This window comes from Eubalaena glacialis, chromosome 20 (assembly GCF_028564815.1).
Source record: "Eubalaena glacialis isolate mEubGla1 chromosome 20, mEubGla1.1.hap2.+ XY, whole genome shotgun sequence".
Taxonomy (NCBI): domain Eukaryota; kingdom Metazoa; phylum Chordata; class Mammalia; order Artiodactyla; family Balaenidae; genus Eubalaena; species Eubalaena glacialis.
The window spans coordinates 28,763,387-28,787,588 of NC_083735.1; the positions used below are offsets into that span (position 1 = coordinate 28,763,387).

The window sequence follows — 24,202 nt, forward strand, 5'->3', positions numbered from 1 at the left end:
TGTATTGATTTTTCTTAGATCCTTCAAAAACAGGAGATTCAGGGCATACCTATTCTCTAGAACCAGGTTGACTTCTTGGAAAATATCCAGCAAAAAAACCCCAGTGTAGTTCAATAGTTTGTCATCTTTTCAGGAATATATGTCACTTTTTATTTGGGAAGATTATGGTATGAAGGAAACATCTAAGTTGCATTTATTTTTCTGTATCAATATGACTAGCTATGCTTGAAAGCAAGCCTCTACGAACAGTTGTATTTTCAAAATAAGTCTAAATGGTTAATACATTGAAACATGGAAAGAAGCACTTTCTCATAGCCCCATAGTTCCTTTATTTGCTGGTACTAGTACTGAGTAGCCTGCGTGTGTCAGATACAGTACAAGGGTCTGTAATTAAAGGGAACTTACCCACCAGTCTCAGTGATGAAAGGGCCTGCTCTCTAATAAATACATTCCGTCCCCTTCCTAAATGTAAGGAAACATTTTTTTTTTAATCAGCTTTATTGATGTCTAATTTACATATGATACAGTCCACCCATTTTAATTGTGCAGTTGGATGAATTTTGACAGACATGTACGGTTGTATACACCATCACAAATAAGACAGAGAACATTTCCATTAATCCCAAAAGTCACCTCATGCTCTTTTGCAGTCAGTCCTTTCCTCCTACCCCAACCACCTTCTACTTTGTCACCTCATGCTCTTTTGCAGTCAGTCCTTTCCTCCTACCCCAACCACCTTCTACTTTCTTTCACTTGACATAATGCTTTTGACGTTCCTCCATGCTGTTACCTCTATCAGTAATTAGTTCTTTCTTATTCTTAAGTAGTACTCCATTTTATGGATCTACCACAATTTGTTTATCCTTTCATGAGCTGACGGACATAGGGTTGTTACCATTTGGGGGCTACCATGAACAAAGCTGCTATGAACCCTTGTGTACAGATCTTTGTGTGGACATGTATTTTCGTTTCTTCTGGGTAAATACCTAGAAGTGGGATTGATGGGTCATATCATAATTAGATATTTAACTTTATAAGAAACTTTCCACAGTAGCTGTAATCATTTAAATTTTTACCACTAAGATGTAACTGTGCTAATTGTTCCACATCTTTGCCAACACTTGGTATTGGTCTTTTTAAAGTAAGTCATTCTAATGAGTAAGTAGATTTGTGATTTTAATTTGCATTTCCATAATGGCTAACGATATTGAGCAAATTTTCATTTGTTTATTGGTCATTCATCTATGTTGTTTGATGAAGTGTCTTTTCCAGTCTTTTCAAATGTAAGGAAGCAACACAAACTCATTAGCAAGAAGTTTAAGGAAATATGTCTCTGGCCACCCTTGACTACCAACAGATTTATCTGAAATATACCTTTAACGTATGACTATTTTTAACGTTTTTTAACATATTTTCCATTGTTTAGGACAGTAGTTAGGACTCTAATCTCATATATCTTCTAAAAAGCTGTTGACAGTATAACTATGTGGCTACTGATTATAGTTTAGATGATCATTAGACACTTTTGAAATATTAGAAATAAGAAAGTACTGGTTGGATTTTAGATAACCATAGTAATAACCTTTCCTAACAACCACCAATTGAACTTGGGCTTGGGGAAAATTCTATGAATGTCAAGCTTCAACCTTGGTTGACTGAGACTTAGTCTTAGAGTTACTGATTGAAGACAGACAGTGGTTAGCTCCTAATGTGAGAAAGAATTGTTATCAAATATGTGAATATTATTCATTTGCACTTGTATTGCAATATATAGTTATTTTTTAGTTGAGTAAGAGTTATGTTTAGGGCTAAAAGGAATTACCAGCACTAAGAGGATAGTGACCAGTCTAGATCCCAATTTTAAAATCTGAGATATTGTATTCATCAGGGTTCTCCAGAGAAACAGACCAATAGGATACGTATATAAGATACAGGCTATAAACATACGTACATGCATGCATTACATATGTAAAGAGATTTATTATGAGAAATTGGTTCATGTTATTATAGAGGCTGGCAAGTCCAGAATCTGCAGAACCAATGTTCCAGGTCAAGTCCAAAGGCTGGCAGGCTGCTATAGAACCAGGAGGAGCCAATGGCCCAGTTCAGAAGCTTTCAGGCAGGAGAAGTCTCTCTTACTTGGGGAGGATCAGGACTTCAGCTGATTAGATGTGACCCACCCACATTATGGAGGGCAATCTGCTTTTCTCAGCCTGTCAATTTCAATGTTAGTCTCATCTGAAAACACCCTCACAGAGTAATGTCTGGCCAAATATTTGGGCACCTCATGGCCCAGTTGGGTTGGCACATAAAATTAACCATCACAAACGCGTATGTACGTGTGAAGTTCCAAAGCATAGTTCTTTCCTTGGAGCCAGTCAAGCCGAGGTTCAGGCAATTGCTTTAATTACTGAATGAAACCCTCCTATGGACATTGGCCATGTGTGGTTTTAGTCTCACATGTGCAGTTTAGTGGATATTCTGTTTACATTTTCCAATAGTGGAAATAAAACGGATCGGGAAACAGTGAGGTTTAGAATATGTTCAGCACTGAAGGTTGAGAGCTCTGTTAAATCCCCTCATGAGTTTAAAATGCTGTGTAAGCCTTTCCTTTCTGTTCAATCTATTCATTCCCCTATTCCCTTTCCTACTTAAGCATGGGTTTTTCTAGCATTCTTTGCCTCTGTAATATGCATATTAAGATATCTGTCAGACATGATCAGAGACTCTTGATGGCTACAATGACTAAGCTTTGTGATGGAAAAAGAGTGAAGCCTGTGAAATCATAGAGGTGAATGAGATGTATTTATACATCAGTGGGAAAGGGGTATGTTTCTAAGAGCCCAACACCGGGATATATTCTGCCCTTTTAGACAGAGAGTGGCTACCTATGTCAACAAAAATGAATAGCATTTTACTATCTCTGCAGGAATCAATGAACAGCACTCTAGTTAGATGATGCCAACATCACTCTATGCTTCTAGCTGGTACTTCGCCAGAGTGCTCTTGGTGAAACTTAGCTGTGCTCTCAGGATAGAGATCCAGTGAAGGCTTGGTTTGATTAAAATAGCATTTGGCAACAGCTTTATGGAGCAGTCGCTTCGTGAAAGATCCAGGTCATGTTCCAATTTGGGGATTTCCTTCTTTTAAATTTTTTTCCCTTTATGCCAGATACGACCCTAAAGCAAGTCCTCAATTCCCAACTTCTCTTGGCAGTTACACAATGACATTGCTTGGCTGTTGGATGACCTACAATTCTTTGATTTTATTTAGCTCTCAACAAAGCATCTGGATTCCTTTTGTTGTCCCTGAGGGCTGCATTTCTCCTAGAGATGGAGCTGCCAGCTCTGAGTGATCACTTTAATATTGGGGTATGATTGTTGCTAGGTCAGTTGTGACTGGAGCACAGGACCTTATTGTTATGCTATCACAGATGGGCACACCTAAATGCCCTCAACAAGGAAATAAATGCCCCAAGACCGGGGAGTGTAAGATTAGGCAGTTGGTACCAATAGCAGTGAGTCCGAGGTTCCAAATTACAAGCATAAACTAAACATCCAGTGCCTTTATGCCAGAACAATTCTTTTCGAGGAAGATAATTACATGGGATGACCGTCGAGAGACAAGAACTTGTGGATCCATGTTTTCTAAGCTTTAACATCAAAATCAGGTAGTTTTCTGACCACCGTCCTTTCTACTTGCTGAACTTAGCTGCTTCTGTGCCGGAGGATCACAGAAGTGTCCATGTAAATGACATGTACACTCCTCATTGGCAGGAACAGAAGGGTGAAAATAGTGGGGTGTTTAGTTTGAGCCTGAGAAGTAAGGGGAGCCTGCTCCCTCTCCTTTTTATTCCAGCAGATGGAAAACTAAGGGCTTTGGCTTCAGAGGATTGAGTGAATCTGCTTCAGAGGGGATTAGTGCCCAGATGTGCAGTGAGAATGAAGCCAGAGAAATGCCACAGGGACCCGAAAGAGAGAGGAAATCTTCAAGGCTGAGCTACCTGATAGCTAATCCGTCCTTCTTGTCAGGATGTGAGATAGGCCATTTCAACATTGACAGTTCAAAAATGGAAAGATCAGTTACAAGGTGCTTTGTTTTCATTTCTCCTGAGTACACTGATAAGAAAAGTTGGAGGTGACAGTTTGGAAACCTCATCAAGGATAAAGATGTCTATACAATAGCAGGTTCAAATAAACATCCCCAAGCTACATCTTATAATCTAACCACATTGTCTGTTGAACTATCTACTTAAGTGACCTAAAGGAAGCACCTGAAAAGGTGAACCTGTAATCACATCAGAGTACAGGTTGCCTTGGTAAGCATTTTCTCTTGAATCATTCTAAGCCTCATTGTTATCCATTACAGTAATTACCTGGGTCCCTTCCCTGTATTTCTCAGGGCACTGAATAAGAGAATTTTCACTCCAGAGTTAGCTAAGTGCATCTGAAACAACTCTTACTTTTTGCTAGTGGTTTACAGAATGTCTGTTTCATATATAAGATTATAACAGATGGATGTCCCTTTACCAAAACGAAAACCGTCATGTCCTTTCTTTGGGCAAAGAGTCAGGAATCATATTGGACTCTTCTAAAAACTTTTTGTTGGATAAGGTCATATTTCAGGGCCTTCTGCACTACATAATTGGTTAATTATAGCACAGTAAAATTCTGTATAGCAAAGAAATAAAAATGGCATCAGCAAGATAACATGCTAGCACAATGCATTAAGTTGTCATGAAGTTTCCTACTGCTTGTTAATTCTCCCAAGTAGTTTTAATGTTAAAAACCCATTTCCATTCCATTTGTAGTACATAGTAGGTATTCCTTTTTCCATAAAGATTTTCCCTAGAAATACCCAATAGCTGCCTTTCTGCATAACAAACAATTGATTAATTCAGAGTTGCCTTTATGTATACTGCATAAAAAATGTGGATATAATATTGCAGACCCACAGGAGTGATAAGAATGTAGATTGGGACATATGTGGTGTCATTTGCAACTTAGCCACAATCTCTCTCCTATGCCCCAATAATACTTTCCCGTTATGAGACCCAATAAGAAGACCAGTGAATAACACGCTTTAACGAGACAGAGTGAAGTGGCTCATAACAGAAGTTTCCGTTGTGCTTAATTAAAAAAGAAAATAGAGATAGCTCAATACTCATGTGTCTTAGTGAAAGCATTTTTTAAAAATTCTACAAGGCTAAAACTTTTACTTTTGTGCCTTGTGATAAGAGGATTTGAACTCTAGTGCCACATCCTGAGTGGAATTGAGCATAAAAAGGAAAAAGAATGAGCCATATACAGCAAATTACCATACAACGTCTCTGCTTTGTTATCCACCGTCTATGGACTTTTCTACATTTATGCCTTGTTAACAAGAAGATAAAGACATCTGATTGTCTTTTTGAGCATAATCCCCCTTCCAAGTAAGAACTGACCTTCATCCATTGGCCCATGATGATTGATATGTATTTAGTAAACCATTAAAAATCTATGGCCTCAGGCATAGTAAATAAACTTATGGTTACCAAAGAGGAAAGCGGGGGGGAGGGATAAATGAGGAGTTTGGGATTAACATACACACACTACTGTATATAAAATAGGTAAATAACAAGGACTTACTGAATAGCACAGAGAACTATACTCAGTATTTTGTAATAACCTATAAGGGAAAAGAATCTGAAAAAGAATATATATATATATATATATATATATAACTGAATCAGTTTGCTGTATACCTGAAACTAACACAACATTGTAAACCAACTATACTTCAATTAAAAAAAAAATCTGTGGCCTTTCTTTTCAACCAGCTCTGAAACAAGGACTTAAGATGCCTTTTGTGATGCAGGAAATTTTCCCTCTGTCATCATCTTCTCTTTATTTCTTCCCAGATGTGTGCCACATGTACGTAGTCATGACAGAGTAACCTACATAAGAATTTCCGTCTCAGCTAATAGAAATCAATGCAATTATTCTGTTTGTTTCTTCTTCTTTTTACTATTCCTATCAACTCCCCCTGACCCACCACCACCATATTTCCATATGAACATTTACACTGTGCTTACATTCTTTTGGTGGAATTGGACAGGAAGTGCTGTCATACTCCAGAAACATGTCTGGAAGATTGTTTATCTCTGACACATCTTGTTAACTTTGTTCATTTTATGAGAGGAATTGAAATAAAGCATCTCTCCTGTAAATAGGAAGGACTTTAAAATTAAATTTGGGCAGCTGGAGAACAGGATACATAACCTCCAGATCACATTACTTAGAGAGGGTACACACATCACATTAGAGAGAGAGGAAGAAGACTAAAACAAAACAAAACAAAACAAAAAAAACCCAAGAAAACCAGATAGACAAATAAGAACAGATCCCCATGACAGTGTAAACTGGAGACAGAAAACCCAGTAGAAAGCTTAAAAACATTTCTTAAGGACGGGAAGTTTTAGCCACAGGGCCAGATAGTTGATGGGAATACAAATTCATTACAAAGAAAAGAGAAATATTTTGTAGATGGCATCCCCAAGAAGCACAGGGAAGGCACTGGCTCTGAACTGGGGATTGCGAGAAGGTACAGAGGTTGAGTTTCCATGAGGGCTGGTCCAGGATGGGCCTGGGTTGAGCTGGCATTGAGAGCAAAGGCTGAATGGCCTTCCAGGGTCCTCTGTGATTCTGAGTTGAGATGTTATTCTCTTTCTGAAAAATTAGAAATGGACATGAACCTAGAATTGAGAGAAGTGAATGAGCTGAGCCTATAGGACTTGAACATTTATCCTATAGATAACAGGTTGAAGAATCTGGGCTCTGGGGTCAGATTGCTTGAGTTTGAATTTCGGTTGCAATGCTATGAGCAAATTTCTTCATTTCTCTAAGCCTAAATTTATTCCTCTATAAAATAAAAGTTATAATAGTGCCTATTACAAAGGGTTCCTTTTGAGGAGGAAATGACCTAAACCATGCAAAGCATTTGACATCTATAGTAAGCACTCCATTTGTGTAAATAATAATAATAATAATGTGTGTGTGTGTGTTCTAGTAAAGGGATTCCTGTGGCAGAAAAAGTGTGTTTTCCATGTTCTGTGGAAGAATTGACAAGTGACACTTTAGATATTTTGTTAAAACATTTCCTAATATATCTGACTAATATAGTGTCTAATGAAATAAAATGTGCTTCACATTAAAATCTATGGGACACAAATTGTGTTCTTTGTATGAACCAGTTCTGAGGGGTAATTTGAGACATACCGTTAGTTGGAGGAACACGGTTTATAAGGACCCTAACAACTCATGAGGATTCTTCAACTTGGTGTCAGACCAGAGTGTCAATATCCTTTCCCAAAAACGTCTGATAAGTAGTTAAGAGAACAGCTCTTGATTTTCCAGTCTTCCTTTGCAGGGGGGATTTAGTTAGGAGGAGGAGACAGACCAGGTGATCTTTGAGGTCCCAACAAGTCCTAAAATTCTATGATTGTAACAACTAATTAAAAATAACTCAAGGGGAAGGCCCAGGAGAGAAGCCTGGATGATCCCCAAGTGAGAAAATCATTCTTCATTATACTGAGCGTTTCCCTCGTGTTATGAAATACACATGTTCTAACAATTGTGTTAGAAAATAAATTTTCATAAAGCAAATTCTAATTTGTCGACACACATTTAAAAATCCTTTCTCACTGGTGGGGGAAAAATCCACCATAGGCACTACTAGACCATACACATCTCCAGATCCCAGGGCTATCCTCCTGATGCCAGCTTTTCTAGATCAATGATATTTGTTACATGTCAACACTTCCGTCATTCGACATTCCCACATCCCCAAATTAGCGATTTTGCCATATCTTTTGTATTTTTAAAAAATATCTAATAGATTTGGTCAGTAACTAATGATATCCAGAGTCAGGAAGTTTCCAAAATTTAGGCTTTCTGTCATATAAAACAAACTCTCCCCATTTCAGCAGTTCTGTGTCTTCCAGATCCTACCTCTGCAGTATATTTAATCAGGACTCAACAAAACCCTGGGTAAGAAATATTAGTCTGGACTAGAGAAAGATTTAATGTCTGAGATCATAGAGTGGACCAGCCATAAAAGAAATGGCAAGAACCCAATCAGGGAAGTGATTTAAAACAGAGTAATCTACTCCTGTAAAGAATTCAGTGCCCTCTGGGGTGTGCTGAACAAAGTGAATTAATAGAGACGGCGGAAACATCTTTGTTTTGATTCTATCTTTCCTCCTTAACGTTACAAATTAAATACGTGTGTGTCTTCAAGAGCATTGAGACATGTGATCCAGAAAATGAAGATGATGTGAACATCACCAACGTGCATTATCCTTCACCCTGGCCTTGTCCTTTTTCCAGAGAAGTGTCAGCATCCTCCTAAGAGCCCTGGCCTTGCATACATGTATTTGGGAGAGGACAAAGTTAGTGTGCAGTGGAATAGAAAATTGCCGTGATCATTTAGAAAGAGATCACGGGGTAGGGAAAAGGGCTCTGAACTGGGAGTAAGGAGTCCTAGGTCTTAGTTCAGTTGTTTTGTTACTAGCGTGTGACCTTGACAGATCTCTCGCCATCCCTTTGCCTTCTGTCCATAACTATCAAACGGTGGGGGGAAGGAGACGGGGTGCTGGGTGATCTCTAAGCTTCATCTCAGTATAAAAACTTGAAATCATTATGATTTTAAATCTTAAATGTAGCTTTCATATACAGGTGCATATATATCTGTATGTATATAAATTTCATATTTTATACATGCAAATGTATTTTATACATCTATACATATAAGATTTAATGATACCCCTGGCATGTCAGTGCTGTCAGATATTTGTTTTTTAGCCAGCTTTGAGGAGATATTCTAGTTCAGTCACACCTAAAATTAACCGTTTGGATGATGAATATGCAGGGTGATAGGGGGACATATTTTAGATCTGAAACAAAGGTAAGCCCATCTCCTACCCAGCAAAGCCGGTTGCCAGCCACCCCTAAGAACTGAGTCATCAAAGCAGGCCTCTAGCATCTGCTCCATTCCCTTCATTAAGAAGCTACAATGTCCTAGGAATTCATACAGAATTTAGGAAATTTAGGGACCCTGACTTTGTAATGCTTGTGATTGAAAGTACATACAAGGCTGAGTAGCACTCATCTGTTCAACAAATATTTATTGAGTACCTACCATATTCCACTTACTGTTCCAGGCACTGAGAGTAGATGAAAAACACAGATATAGACTCTACATGCCTGAGGCCTGAGGAAGCTTAGAATAAATCTACAAGTCAAAGATTCACAATTCACAGTTTCTTTTTCAGCATTTTTTTTTTTTTTTTGGTAAGACAGGACTGATGGCCTGTGTATATCAGTTGCTAAGTATTTCTGTAGCAGTCAGTGAATAGTCATCATAACAAACACCCTCCCCAGCCTCACCACCACCCCCCCCCCAATCCATTCCCTACCCAGACCTCCCTGTGACCCAGCAACTAAAGGGACCTCCCTGGACACAGCAGAAAGTCACCATGACCCTATGTCAGGGCTGGTCCTTACACTGACAGGATGCTTCTAACCTATTTTTAAACAATTTGAATATCACTCCTGCCTTAAGGTAAGGGAAGTGATCATGATGACGTTTATCAATAGATTATTCCCTTAAGCTTGAATTATAGACTCTGAACATCTATGGTTAGTTTTGAGTGAGTGTGTATGTCTGTATACACATACATATATTTTTCTGTTGTGGATGGAAGGGAGGGAATCAAAGCAAAACAATTTACAGGATAGAAGGATTTTAATATGCATCTTCCCTCGGAGCAGAATTGGAAACAGTGCATTTTATCACTTTGAGGCCAATTGCCGACAAGAAAGTCTTTGCAGACAGATGCTTAAACATCTTTGCTGTAACCCCAAAGCATACTGTACCCTGTATATCCATCATAAAAACAAACTAACCCACAGTGAATCAGTGGGAATGGACAAAGGTGGTAAGAAATCTAGACGTTGAAATGATTTAGTTCAAAAATTAAATATGCAAATGCTCCTTGGGAGTGTGGTCATTATGGATATTTATTCGTCTGAGTTTTGGAAATACAAAAGACATTCCTATAAGAGACGTCAAATTTGAAAGAAGGAAGAGGGAAGACGACATCATCTCATGCACACAAATTGTGTGATTTGGCTGAGGGGCAATTGTGGAAGGTCTTTGTCATCAGAAGTCATATCCATGAGCTGTCTCTTGTAGTACCCATCTGATTTCCCCTAATTAATATGATGGGATCTTGAACAGTTCTTTGGTAGAAAATATTAATAGAGCTGATCTTCATTTACTGATGTACATCTCAGATCTTACGGCTTTTTATTCAGATGGGGGGTTTTGCCATTCAGTCCTGGAATTTCTCTAATTACCCAGATATCTCTGAGGAAACCAGTGATTCCTCTAACAGACGTAACCAACTGGAAAACCCTGGGAGGAATCTCTCAAAACCTCCGATTCTCTGTACTTGTCCTGCATGGATGGATGTGCTCAGAGTGCTTTTTTAAAATTTTTATTTTATATTGGAGTAGAGTTGATTAACAATGTTGTGATAGTTTCAGGTGTACAGCAAAGTGATTCAGTTATACATATACATGTATCTATTCTTTTTCAAATTCTTTTCCCATGGGGAGGGATAAATTGGGAGTTTGGGATTGACATATACACACCACTGTATTTAAAATGGGTAGCCAATGAGAACCTACTGTATAGCACAGGGAACTCTGCTCAGAGTGAATTTTAAAAGGGGCAGTAGATCTTATGATGGTCTATACAGGCTGGGAAGCGGGGAAAGGAAGCAAGAATTGAATTAACTCAGTAACGTGGGAGTAAATACGGTCTCTGAAGAGTCATTTCTGAGCAGGATCTTTTTTTAAAAAAAAAGAACCTGAAAGAAAAACACAATGCAGAAATTAACAACTGAAAAGAGTAAAAAACGAGAGATGCGCTGTGTTTTACGCTCTTGTGATTTTGCTGTGTCTTCCATCGCCGGAAGAATTTCATGGTTTTTACAAGAGCTGGTGGTTGTGTTCCTGCATGTCCTACAGCCTTAGTGAGCTCTCACCATCCACAGGAGAACAGAATAGAATCCCTGCTTGTCATCTTCAGTGTCTGCCTGACACGTTCAATCACGGTGGTGTTGCCAATGAAAGCAGACCTCGTGTTTATCTAATTATCTGCCAGTGCTAATACAAAGCAGATCCACCAGATCCTGGGATTTCCTGCAGCTTTGGAGAGCATTCAGAGGGCGTAACACTGCTTCTTAATTATTTCTGGTTATGGGGGAGAGGGAAAGCATGAGTAAATGAAACACACTGATAATCAATAACTTCAACTTTTTTTCCTTCCAATCAGTAAATAATCAAGCAAATAGCTTTTAATTTCACTTCTCCCGCCACTGTTTTTCTTGCCATGGTCCTCTGTTGCAGTGCCAATTATTTGTGAGCTCATCGTTTAAATATGATTTTCATGTTAGGAACCCATAACTAGTGGTGATGACAAAAGTATAAAATCAATCAAATGAACACTTACGAAGTAATATATTTTGAAAAAAATTGCATGGTATTTTAGTGAGTATAAGTAAGATAAACTGTCTAGAGAAGGGAGAGATTTCTTTGAACAGAGTAGTAATCACCAAAGATTTCATGAAGGAATCAGAAATTGATCTAGGCATTGGAGAGAGGACATTTTTCTATAGGAGGCTTGGAGGGGGGAGGGTGTCCTTGGAGAGGCAACAGCTTGGGCAAAAGCACTGAGAGTTCATGGATTGATCGGAGTAGAATATGGATTTTTATTGAGGTGCAGCGGAAACTGAGTCACATTTGGTGTGGTGGGACCAGTTAATAGAAGACCATCAAGATAGAGAAATTGGCCATGACGTGGAGGCTGTGGAATCATGGTAGATTCCTACGTAATGATGCTAGAGAATTATTCCAGCAAACAAGGAACTAGCCAGAGAGAATGGGCAGAGAAGACTGAGTCTGCCACACACTTCAGAATCAGCTCCTAAATAATTTGTGATTACAAAGACTGTGGAGGGTAAATTAAAATAAAACTGAATTCAAGACATATCTTTGGGGGGGGGGGTGAAAAAGGTTCCAAAGCATATGATCTATGAAGAAGGAAATAATGAAAATGGTCTTTGGAGATGAAAACATGGGACGTGTCTGGTTTAGTGAAAAGAATGGCGATCATGAACTCTAATGACATGTGTCAACTGCTGCCTGGAAGGAGAGAGCTGTCCCGGCTACTGTCCTGGTGGATATTTAGTCCACACGGAGTGGCTTGATGCCTGAGTCTCAAGAAACGTATATGTGTGGTATCCAAAACCCATAGAAGCCGATTTCAAATAATCACAAGGCACAGGTTTTGAGGGCAGCCCCTTGCCCAGTCTGTGGGTTGGAGATTGAATCCATCCATCCATATGTGTCATCTTGCAGAGTTTCTGTAGTGTAGTGGTCAGCACGTTCGCCTTACACATGTGTCATCTCTCCTTAGTCCAGCTCACTCAGATCCGTGGGATGTGGGCTGCATGCAGCTGGCCACATTTGTTCCCTGGCAGAGAAAGGATAAGGCTGGTTGTGGGTGGGTGGGTGGGAAGGTAGGAATGCAGCCATAAATAGTTTCTAAGAACAATGGAAATGCTTTGGGAGCATCCCATATAAAAAGGAAGCCAAAATTTAAAGAAAGGTGGAAAAGAAATGAATCACCACCAAAAATAAAAAGGTAGATTGTCCTCTCCCTCCCTCCCTCCCTCCCTCCCTCCCTCCCTCCCTCCCTCCCTCCCTCTCTCTCTGCCTCTGTCTCTCTCTCTGCCTCTGTCTCTCTCTCTGCCTCTGTCTCTCTCTCTCTCTCCCTCTTCTCTTCCCTTGCCTCATATATAAATATATATACCTCTGTGCACACACTCACCACACGCACGGCAGACACAAAGCAATATTTGCAATACAGTGCTAAGAGACAAAAGCAGATTGCCAAACAATATATAAAAGACAATTCCATGTTTTTGTAGGTGAAAATGATCAATTACTATCAATTTCATGTAGTTTCCTGCTAATATACGTATAAGCATATATGTGTGCACGTAATCTTATATATATATAAAATCACAGGGGAAAAAAGCCTAGACTTGTATATATAACTTAACATAATAGTGGTTATCTCTTGGTGGTGGAATTATGGGGGGTTTCTTTTGCACTTATCTGTATTTTTTTGATATGATAAGTGTAAATAATAAAAATGATTTTTAAAAGAAAACACAATTTAAAACACTATTAAAAATAAAATTTAAAAAACACTTGCACATCTTTAGCCTGTAAATATACAAAATGACTATAGGACTGAGTTATAATTACTATCAATTTCCATTTACCCAGAAGGTACCTCTTGGTGTATAAGTTAGACCCTGGGAAAACTGTTGTGATTTTCCCAAACTACAGCTCAGCTGCCACTGGCTCAGAATTACATTTCTCTGCCTGCAAGACCCTTCTGGGCCCTTCTGTACACTCCAGCTACCCCAAAGCCTCTTGGGAGGCAGAGAGGAACTGGAGTTGAGTACACAGAGCCCCAGATTTGTTGCCAGGAAGTGGTGGTGCCCTCAGTAATCACAAAAACACAAACCCCAATTAGGAGTTCTTGGAGAGGGGCCTAAGCATGGGTATTTTTTTTAAAAAAAGCTCCCCAGGTAATTTTAATATGCAGCCCATGTGAAGAACCATAGCCCTAATGGATTAATTTACTAAGGGGCCATTTGAACACGGCCTTGGAGAGAGGTAAAATTAAAACAGAGAGGATTTGGTTGACCAAGGCCAGTGACTGCATGGCCCTGAACCTTGTGAGAAAATGATTATGCAAACAGAATAAAAGAACATGAACTGTGGGTGGGCCATTCCTGCAAAACATAGCGAGGTTGGTGGTAGCCCTCTCTTGAGCTCACGGTAGAACAATCTCTAATCAGACATTTCAAGTTGGGAAAAATGGTCTATGAGAGCAGCTTGCTGACAAGATACTGGTATTTCACAAAATACAGCAGAACCCAATGTTGATGATGATGCCAAGGGACTAAAGCTCTTTTGGGCACCAGAGACTTCCAGGCTTTTCCGTGAGAAGATGCAGGCTAACACACGTACTGGATCTCAGCATAACACACGCGATGGTAGAGGAGCGGCCCTTTGAATAATTTTGACTCTGCTTTCAGAATTCATTTCAGGTGGATCTCTGTGGAATGTCTTTGGTAGTTATTCTGAAGATTTATAGGAGTGAAAGCAGGGGAGCCCAGGGGTCTTCTGGTCCCTGCCCTTCTTTTTACATGGCAGGAAAGGGAAGTTTCGACTTGCCCTTGGTGTCAGCAAGCAGAGGACAGGACTAGGCACATGTTTCTTAACTCCCGTTCAAGGACCCCTGAAATTCACTAGAATTTCTGATTTGGAGCTGTGCCTTGTCTCCACGCAGTGGGACATGAGTCATTTTTGTCCTCTGAACAAGTACGATGATCATATTCATAACATGTTCAAGTTTTTATTCATCAGCTGCTATTTATTGATGGCTGAACATGTGCTAGCCCGATGCTGCATGACTTCATGGTTATCATGTTTAACCCCCGGGACCAAGTTTCAAGGACATTTTTATTCCCATTTTACTGTGGGGAACACTGAGGTCACAGAGATAGATGAAGACAATCCAAGATTTAAATCCATTTCTGATCCTGAGAGTCTGCACTATTCCGCTGTCAGTAATGACGACACCAGAGCTGGGTGTCATCAGGTCAGAGCAGAGGATGCCCTCCTCTGCTGCTCTGTGCATCCATGTGGCCCCCGCCCTCTATCTGGGGACCTTAGCCCTGGGATTTTCAGCCCCATTCCCTCTTTCTTTTTTTCAGAGCTGTACCGGGTAGAACTCTACTACCCCAGTTTTTTCACATCTTGGCTATATTCAATTTATTTTTCTGAGGAGTAGTTATACATCTCACCTGTTTTTAATGGAGTTTCATTTTGCTACCTGGCATAATCTTCATTCCTGTGGTTTAGAAGGAAGAAAATACTGTTAAGCTCAGCCAGAGTTCTAAACAGATGTTCTGTATGTCTCTTTGTGTTGTCTTAGCAATGCATCACTTTCAGATGTCTTAGCCTTGGCCTGCCAGCATGGCTCTGCCCATGCCAAATGCTTATAGCATGCAATAAGCAAAAACTGAAGTCAGGTTAAAACCACCAAAGTCGTTTTGTTCTAGTTCTTGAGTGCATTAGCATCTGGACTTTGGGCAGTACCACCTGCTCTAAGGAAACTAGTGTGGCATTGAATCTGTGCAGTAAGGGAAATGCAAGGTTTTGGTTTTAAGAAACCTGACTGTGTAAGAATCTGAATATGATCATATCAACTTGAACAAATTATTATATTTTATGAGGATTTCTTTTCTAAAGAAAGATTTGTCAGATATTACCCTTTGCCTGTTAACTTCCCCTTATTGTAAGAAAACAATGGTGGCCCCTTTGCAAAAGTGTGATTTACACACAACTTTTATAAGCTACTTCCATCACAAATCAGATGGCAAAACACACAAGGGTTGTATCTAAAGCACACGGCAAGGGTTTTCTGTCAAAATCAGTATTAAGTGCAGGAGTGGGTTAGGGTAAGAGATATTCCGTGAAGGATTCGGAACCTAGCTGTGTCTGTCTGCCTGGGAGGGGTTACGGTGCAGTCAGCCAGATAATATTTATGAAGTTCTCAAATGTCTACTGTGCGAAGTTTGATTCAGTTAAAAACATAATCCAAAATGACAGTGTCTCACCCTGCTTGGCTCGCCTTCAGGCAAAGAGAGGAAGGAGGCTACACAAGGTGACTTTTCAAGGTCCCCTGCCTTATGGGAGTCTGTGAATGCTTAGCAACAGCCCCGGTTCTTGTAGTCTGACTGTGTTCCATCTACACCCTAAGAAGCCGTGAATGAGAGGGATGACGCACCCTGCAAATCCTCTGGAATTTGACAGGGTGTCAGATCTGGTCTTCCCAGGTTTCTGCATAGTGGTAGAGTTGTGTTGGCCTGGGATGGGACCAGCTGCAGGAGGAATGGTTAGTGGAGGGACTGTAGTGTAAGACAAAGCAAGCCATAGGCACCACGTCTCCAAGTGATTTGCAAGATGATTGCAAAATATTTGGTGATGGAAGATGGCAGGGGATGGTGGATGAACAGCCAGCCATGAAGAGAATGGATAAGAATGTCTAACTTGCTTTAGAAAAGACCAACTGTCTTTTCTCTGTATCCATCTCATCTGACCGCTGCCCTGCTCAATAGCATGATTAAAAAGGATACCTTTCCATTAAGAGAGATCATCCACATTTTAACAGATGAGCAAGATCTGAAACAAAAAAGTGTGATTTCTTAAAAATAAACCTTCAACATGCTCACAATACCGTAGCACCTATACCCAATGAGAACGGAAAAAAAAGCAGAGTTTGGAACATTTTATCCAGACCATGATAACTGCAAACCAATGCAGGATCCCTTTAAATATTTATTCATGGTTCATTTTTCTATCATCATATATAGTGAAATAGCATCCCTTACCTGAGCAGTCTTCTGGCTGTATATAAAAAAGGGACAGGCGGCAAGCTCACTGCTCTCATCATGCCGATAAGAATCTAACAAATGCAAGAGAAAGAAACTCTAGTAAGCCTGAGGGATTTTTGTGGGTTTTTTTGAAGGAATGAAGCAGTCATCCTAGGAAAATACTGCAAAAGAGAAAAATTTAAAAAATTAGAATGAAAAGGATAAATATGAATAACATAATCCGTATTGTCTGCAGAAAGAGAGAAAATGTTTCCTTTATAGAGGTAGACGTAAAGGGATATACGAAATATATCTGCTCCGTGTAAATTATTAAATGCAACTTTCTTTTTTTCTCTTTCTTTCTTTTAGATAAAAAACCTCTTCATGAAATAAAACCCCAAAGTAAGTTATTTTTCCTCTTGTGAATATCATTTATTCTCATATTTGCTGCTTTACTGTTGTATTTGTTTAGGAGCCAAACAGAATTGAAGTTCCTTCGAAAGATCCAGGGCTTTCGGGGGGCTTCTTCTCATTGGGTTTGGAGTCACATATCAGAGGTTTAAATGGAACAGAAATATGCACACCCTCTCCCCTCCTTCAGAGTAAAAGTAAATCTCTCCTCTTGATTCCACCTGCCAAGAGCAGTCCATTTATCTGCAAATGTCATCTAGGACTCTTATTTCTGAGGAGATTTATCTCATTAAAATTAATAACTATTTGTCAGTACAGGCTTTCATGAGAGCAGCCTTGGGCAATAGCCTGATTACAAGACTCTCCACCTAGGAGGGGGCAGGGGGCGCCTAAGAGAAGAACCCTGAAATCCATGGCAACTGGGTAGACTAAGAACCAGTATTCCACAGTGAAAAGGCCAGGAATTGAACCTGGTGGGTGGGTGCTGGCTCAAGGTCTCTGTCCACTGGCTTGCTACCTGGAGAGGCTGTTGCATTCTCTGCATCTTATGCCTCCAGTAGATTTGGGGGACAGAGCACAGCTTGAATGATTGGCAGCTCGGCATTCAACCCCAGGGTGCTCAGCCCCGGCTGAAATTGAGGGCCACCTGGAGGCCGTTTATAAATCCCAATTCCCGGGCTGTACCCCAGTGAAATCAAAATGGGAAGAGGGGATTTAGAACACAGGAATCCCTAGTATTAAAAGCTCCTCAGGTGATTTCAATGTGCAGCTTGGATTGAGAACTATTTTTCTTAGAAAAATAGTTCTCGAAACTTAGATAAGCGACCACATGCATCAGAATCTTGGGTTATGGTGGGAGCTTGTTAAATATGCCCCCCCACCCCATAATAGAACAAATTAATTTGAACACCCAGGGCAGGGGCAGCTCCTGAGAATCTACATTTTAATATGTTCCCCCAATGATTCTCAGAAATATGTAAAGTATACTAGGGCATCATATAGACGTCAGAGTCCATATAGAAGGGCATCAGCATTGCAGCTCTTAGCAATGGTAGAAAGAGACAGCTCCCTAGCCAGTTTGGTTTGTAAAGCTTGTGAAAGACGTTCTTGACCAGTATCTCCTATTTTGGTCGAAAATGAATGGCTTTTGATCTTTTAAATCCTAGGGTATTAAAATTCAAATAGCATGGGAGAGTTAACAGCTTTGATTAGCCACCTTCTTTGAAAGAATTAAGACCCTGTGAAGACAGACAGAAATCGGTGCCTTGGGATGGGGGTCAGGTGACATGAGAGAAAGATGCAGTAAAGCTGTGATACTTCATACTTCAGATGTTGCTTCAGGCAGGCTTGAGATAGAAAGATGCCATGACTTCTGGAGCCTGAGAACTTTACAGAACAACAAAAACAAACCTTCTTGTTTTCCCTGCTGTCTGCTGCCCATAAAGTCGTTATTGGGACTTAGGCAGCAGCCCTCCGGAGTCATGCATGCTGGATTTGGAACTCATGGGAAGACTGAAGGTGGGGAAGCCTGATTGGGGGGTGTGCGCGCAAGCACGCATGTGAGGGTGGAGGAGAAAAGGGGGCACTGAGTGTTCGGCTTGTGTCTGGGCCAAGGCCTCAGAGCGACTGCTGGAGTAAAGTGGTCCCCCAGGGCTTCCTGGTCACAGAGCCCTCACCATCCACTGGCCCCTGTGTGCAGCCCAAGCAAGATTATGGGTATCCATGTGGCGGCCAATGGGAGAGTTCCTCAGAAATGCATGTGTGTTTTTTGAAAATTAATTTCACGCTTAGTTTGTGAGTCCTGTGCCATTCTAATTTGGGTACAAATTTGGGTACATTCCAGCCATAAGCCCCACAGTAGCTAGTTCTGGTCCTCGGGGACTCCTGAATGAGGTTTTGCTTGGGGTTCTCGCTCCTCTACACCATGCTTAATTGCTGGATACTGCCACGGAATCGCTTAAACTGTTTTAATTTGTGATTTCCTAAAAATAAAACCTTAACAGAATCAATGTGATTGCAAAAGGCTCCCAGAGGCATCGGATCCGGTTTCTGGAGGCTGCACGGTTAGGAGTGCATTATATGAAGGCGGGCTGCGGTTGTTCGTTGAAAGAGAGGGGCTTCGCTGAAGATTCCATGAATCATCACTGATGCAAAATCAAAGTCAATTATGAAGATAATTGAGAAACAACCTGTTCCTATATATAGCCGTGCACATGATCCTCTGCCAGGCTGGTTGGATGGAAACCATCCCTCGGAGCCTCCCGGGCAGATCCGTGTGAGACGGGCTGAGGATCCGGCTTTGAGTTGCGGGGAGGTGTGAAAAGAAAGTGAAGTCTTAAGATGCCTGTTGGCAAATCTTAATGACAAACGGGGGGAAATATGTGCACAGCATCGCTCCTGAAAGCACTTATTGTAAATGAGATAATTTAATCAATTACGTTTCCTAATGTACTAAACCGAATGTTTCATTTTCTGCTTCTGTGCATCTTAAATTATCTTCAGGTGTTTTAGGAGATTTAATCATAGTTAATAGAAACTTCATTACCATCAAATGTGCTTTCAATAAATGTTGTGTAACAATGTCAGGAAGTGCAGTAAAATATAGGAGGTTCTGAATGGCAAACACGTACCCCCAGAGTCAGGCTGAAAGATGGATGGTCATGTGCAGACAGACTCCTGGAGGCTTGGGGATGAGGCTTTCTGAGGGGCTGTGAGCCCCCAAGGGGCGACTGCTTCAGTAAGTTCACCTTAGGGATGAAAAGGATTCAGCTTCCCCCTAGAAAATAACTCAGAACATATTCTTTCTCCATCTCCTTTCCAGGTAGTTGTTTTGTGACTAGTAGAAACGCACGCTACGCACGAATCCCATTAATCGTTCTAGAGTCAGTTACCTCCAGGACTTCGCCAGTTGAATGTCTCCCAATAACCTGAATCTCAGCTTTTTCAAAATTGAATGTGTCCTTTTCTGTCCCTGTTTTTAACCCAGGCCTCTTCCCATCTTCTCTAGTTCAGTGAATACTATGCCTTTAACTCAGCTGGGTCCCACACTTGGACAGCCTCCTAGACCCCTGTCTTTTTCCTCTCCCTTCTCCAGCTCAGTACCCAATGAATCACTACCATCTAACCATTCTGCCACCTACATAGATCAAGTTCACTGACTCTCTCCATTTTCCCTCTTGCGTATCCATCCCTCCATTCATTCAGCAGCTATTCATCAAGTGCTTCCCATGGGCTAGGACATGTTCTAGGTGGTGGAGAATTGACACTTGAGCCAGACAGATACAGTTTCTGCTCCCACAAAGCTTACAGTGAGGGGAGATGAAAAAGCAAACCAGAAAATAAGAGTGCTCAGTGTGTGGAGGTGGTGACGTGTTGTGAAGACGAATAAAGCAGGATGAGGGGCTCAGGCGGGGATGGAGGGAGTGTTGCTTTTTTGTATAAGGTGTTCAGAGAAGGTCTCTGTAATAAAATCACATTTAAGAAGAGACCTGAAAAAAAAACAAGGACAGACATTCTAGGTATCTGAGAGGAGAACATTCCAGGCCAAGGGAACAGCAGGATGCCAAGGCTGTGTGGCGGGAGCTTGTTGTATCCGAGGAACAATTAGGGCAGGTATCTGGAGCAGAGCGGCAAAGGGAAGAGTCATAATAGCTCAGGTCAAAGAAGTGGGGCACAGGGAAAAACTGCCAAGTGTATCATAGGCCATTGTAACGACTTTGACCTTTCGTGTGAGCGAGCTGGAAAGCCATTGAGGGTGTTTATTCATAGTGATATGACCTAATATTTTCAAGGATAAACTCTACCTGCTGTGTTGAGTGTAAACATACAGGGAACCAGAGCAGAAGCAAGAAAATCTGTCACAATGATCTATTGTAACAATAATCTATTAAAATAATCTAGGCTGTTACAATACCCAGGCTATTATAATAACCTAGATTCAAGATGACTGTGGCTTGGGCCAGACAGAATGCATTGGAAATTGTAGAAACGGGCCATAATCCGTTATGGATATCTTTTGAAGGCAGAGTCAAAAGGATTTGCTGATGGATTGGATATAGAGTTTGAGAGAAGGAAAAGCATTAGGGATGATTCCAGAATTTGGGCTATGCAACTAGAAGGATGGACTTCCCATTACCGATCTGGGGAAAACTTGGTTTAGCACATCTGGAGGGAGACTCAAGAGTTCAGTGTTATAAATGCTAGATTTGAGATACTTCTTAAACATCTAAATGGAGAGGTTAAACAGGCAGCTGAATATATGAGTCTGGAGGTCAGAGGAGAGTCCTGGCTGGTGACATAAATCTGGGGTTTGTCACTGTCCAGATGATATTTAAAGCCATTAGGTTGAGTGAGATCACCGGATAATGAGTGTGAATAGAGAAGGTATCTGAGGACTCAGCGCTGGAGGACATCAACATTTAGATGTAGAGAAGGTCAGAAGTCACTGCAGAGGAGACAGAAGAGTAACAGCCAGTTGTAGTAAGAGAAAAACCAAGTGAAAAGAAAAGGGTGTCCCAGACAAAAATGTTTTAAAGTTCAGGCCATCTTTCTTCCTAACCAGGATTTCTACCATTGCTTCCTATATCCAATCTTGGCTGACATCAATTTATCTGATCTTTTGAAAACATGAGTCCTGGTCACATGACCTCTGTGTTTAAACCTTTTCATTAGCTGACCATTATTTTTATGATAAAGTCCAAAGTACTTAATGTTTGTGATCCGGTCTCAGATGGCTTTTCTTAAGCATATCAGCTTCTCTCAAGCAGCTGAATCATTAGGTATTTTCCTTCCTACCCTCTCACAGTTTCTCATATTCTTCAGCCAAACAAAGCTTCTTAGTTATCTGAATACCCTGGGCCCATTTTGGCATAAAGTTCCTTATACATTCTGTTACTTCTGCCAGAAAACTTTCTCTCCCCCTAATCTTAACCTGTTTAATTTATCCTTCCTCCAGGTTTTGGCTTGGGTCTCACTTCTGCAAAGCATTCACCATCTTCCCCCCAGCCCCCCAAGTCTGAGTTAGTTACTCCTGTAATTGGCTCAGTATCAAGCAGTTTCCCTATTTCTACACCATATGTTCAGTGCCTTTATCCCAGGCTGGATTCCCTCTCTGCTAGACATAACTCCTGCCATCTGGTAGATGGTATAGGATCTTGTTCACCCTTGTGCTTGTGGCGTTTACCACTGTGCCTAGTATGTATTAGATGTTCAATTCATACTTGTTCTTATGGTCATACATCTTCCTGCTAACTCTGCACGGAGCCTTTTATTGTTAAGGTGAAAATAAAGACTTTGTTTCTTTATATTTATTTTAACTCATTCATGTAGTAGATATTTATTGCACAATTATTCTATATAAATAGTCCTGGCCCAGTGAAGTGTGAAGGAAACAGTAAGAAAGGCTTCTTCCCCACAACTTCAATACAAGGTAGAAGATAATAAAGGATTTGAGAAGAGGGGAAGTAAGGAGATAGTTTTTAATAATCATCTATTCTGTGCCAGGTGCTAGGTTAAAGTCCAAGCTGGATGCTTCCCAGAATCATTTCTATCAAAGAATGACCCAAATGTGTCCTTACAGTCTGAAAATTAGGTATTTCTCGTCTCCTTACTAACACTCCATTCTACATCTTTTCCCCAAGTACACTGCTTTCATCCATAGTGGAATAATGTGGATTCTGGGAATACACATTCTTTATGATCTTCATAGGGTTAGGGAACTCCTCAGAAGATGCGCAGTCTACACTGGCAATTTGGACCATTCTCTTTCAGGCTGTGTAGACCTGAATGGTACCTTGAACCCATAGAACGATCGGTGACTTTGAACCATAATATCTTTAAGTTCTCAATAGACTTCTAGATTCTTCTAAATTAACATGAGGCAACTGGCATCAATGCTAATCGTCTAGCCATGATGTAAAGCACATTTTTTTTTCTATTTTACCCAGCATTTTTCTTCATCTCCTGCTGATTATTTTCCATTACATAAACATAGCACTTCCCACAAATTGCATGACTTGCTTTGTCCTTCAGAATCTTTCCTACAGTGAATCAATTCAACCCATGCATATGTGCAACATTTATAATTTTCTTACTACTTTCAATCTTTTTGTTACCTAATTTTTATTCCATTGTAAGTGTATACCTTTTCTTATTACCAATTTCAAGAATATCATTGACCTTACTGGACATGATGGGATTTCGTTCATTAAATACTTTGGAACTAAGCACAGACACAGTGAATAAGTGATGGACCAATATTTTCATCAGCATCAGAGTAACCCAGGGTACTTGCTAAAAATGTGAATTCACAGGCCCCATCTTTCCACGTGTTAGTATATTCAAAGTTAGAGTTTATATCTTTAATTTCCAGAATAGAAAATGAAAGTGAAGTCATTTTCTCAAGGACTGGAGTTAAATCCTGCTTTTTGACTCTATTTCTCATTTTACCTTGTTCTTCGTATCTGATGGGAAAAAACACAGTTCTTTTTGCGGTCTGAAGGTAGACTTACCAGATAAAATACAGAACCCTTAGTTATATTTGAATTTCAGATCAACAGTGAACACATTTTAGCATAAGCATGTCCCAAATATGGCATGAGAAATACTTCTACTAAAGTTATTCATTCTTGATCTAAAATTCAAATTTAACTATGTCATATTTGTATTTGCTTGATATGGCAACTTTACTCAGAAGGAAGACTAAAACGTGTGAATGTGCATTATCAAGAAATATTTTTTGGGCTTCCCTGGTGGCACAGTGGTTAAGAATCCGCCTGCCAACGCAGGGGACACGGGTTCGAGCCCTGGTATGGGAAGGTCCCACATGCCGCGGAGCAACTAAGCCCGTGCGCCACAACTACTGAGCCTGCACTTTAGAGCCCGCGAGCCACAACTACTGAAGCCCGTGTGCCACAACTACTGAAGCCCGCGCGCCTAGAGCCTGTGCTCCTCGACAAGAGAAGCCACTGCAATGAGAAGCCCGCACGCCGCAACGAAGAGTAGCCACCACTTGCCGCAACTAGAGAAAGCCCGCGTGCGGCAACGAAGACCCAACACAGCCAAAAATAAATAAATAAATTAATTAAAAGAAATATTTTTTATAGAGTAGATTATCTTTACTGTCAAACTTGGAAGAATGGTTAGAATTAAAACAAATATTAGAGGAGAGAGCCTTTCAGTAAAAGCAAAAAGTCTGAACAAAAAGAAAGAACGAAGTCTACTGAAGTA

At 40.5% G+C, this 24,202-nt stretch overlaps 1 protein-coding gene across 2 annotated transcripts in view; it reads left to right on the forward strand.

The window, feature by feature from the left end:
- Positions 1-24,202, forward strand: part of UNC5D (unc-5 netrin receptor D) — a 600,815-nt gene that overhangs the window by 490,307 nt on the left and 86,306 nt on the right. The window contains exon 8 of one of the 2 annotated variants that reach the window (XM_061177270.1): positions 16,934-16,966. The exons of the other annotated variant lie outside the window; for it this stretch is intronic. Coding sequence (XP_061033253.1) covers positions 16,934-16,966 — 33 coding nt within the window. The remainder of the gene's footprint in view (positions 1-16,933; positions 16,967-24,202) is intronic. 2 annotated transcript variants of the gene reach the window in all.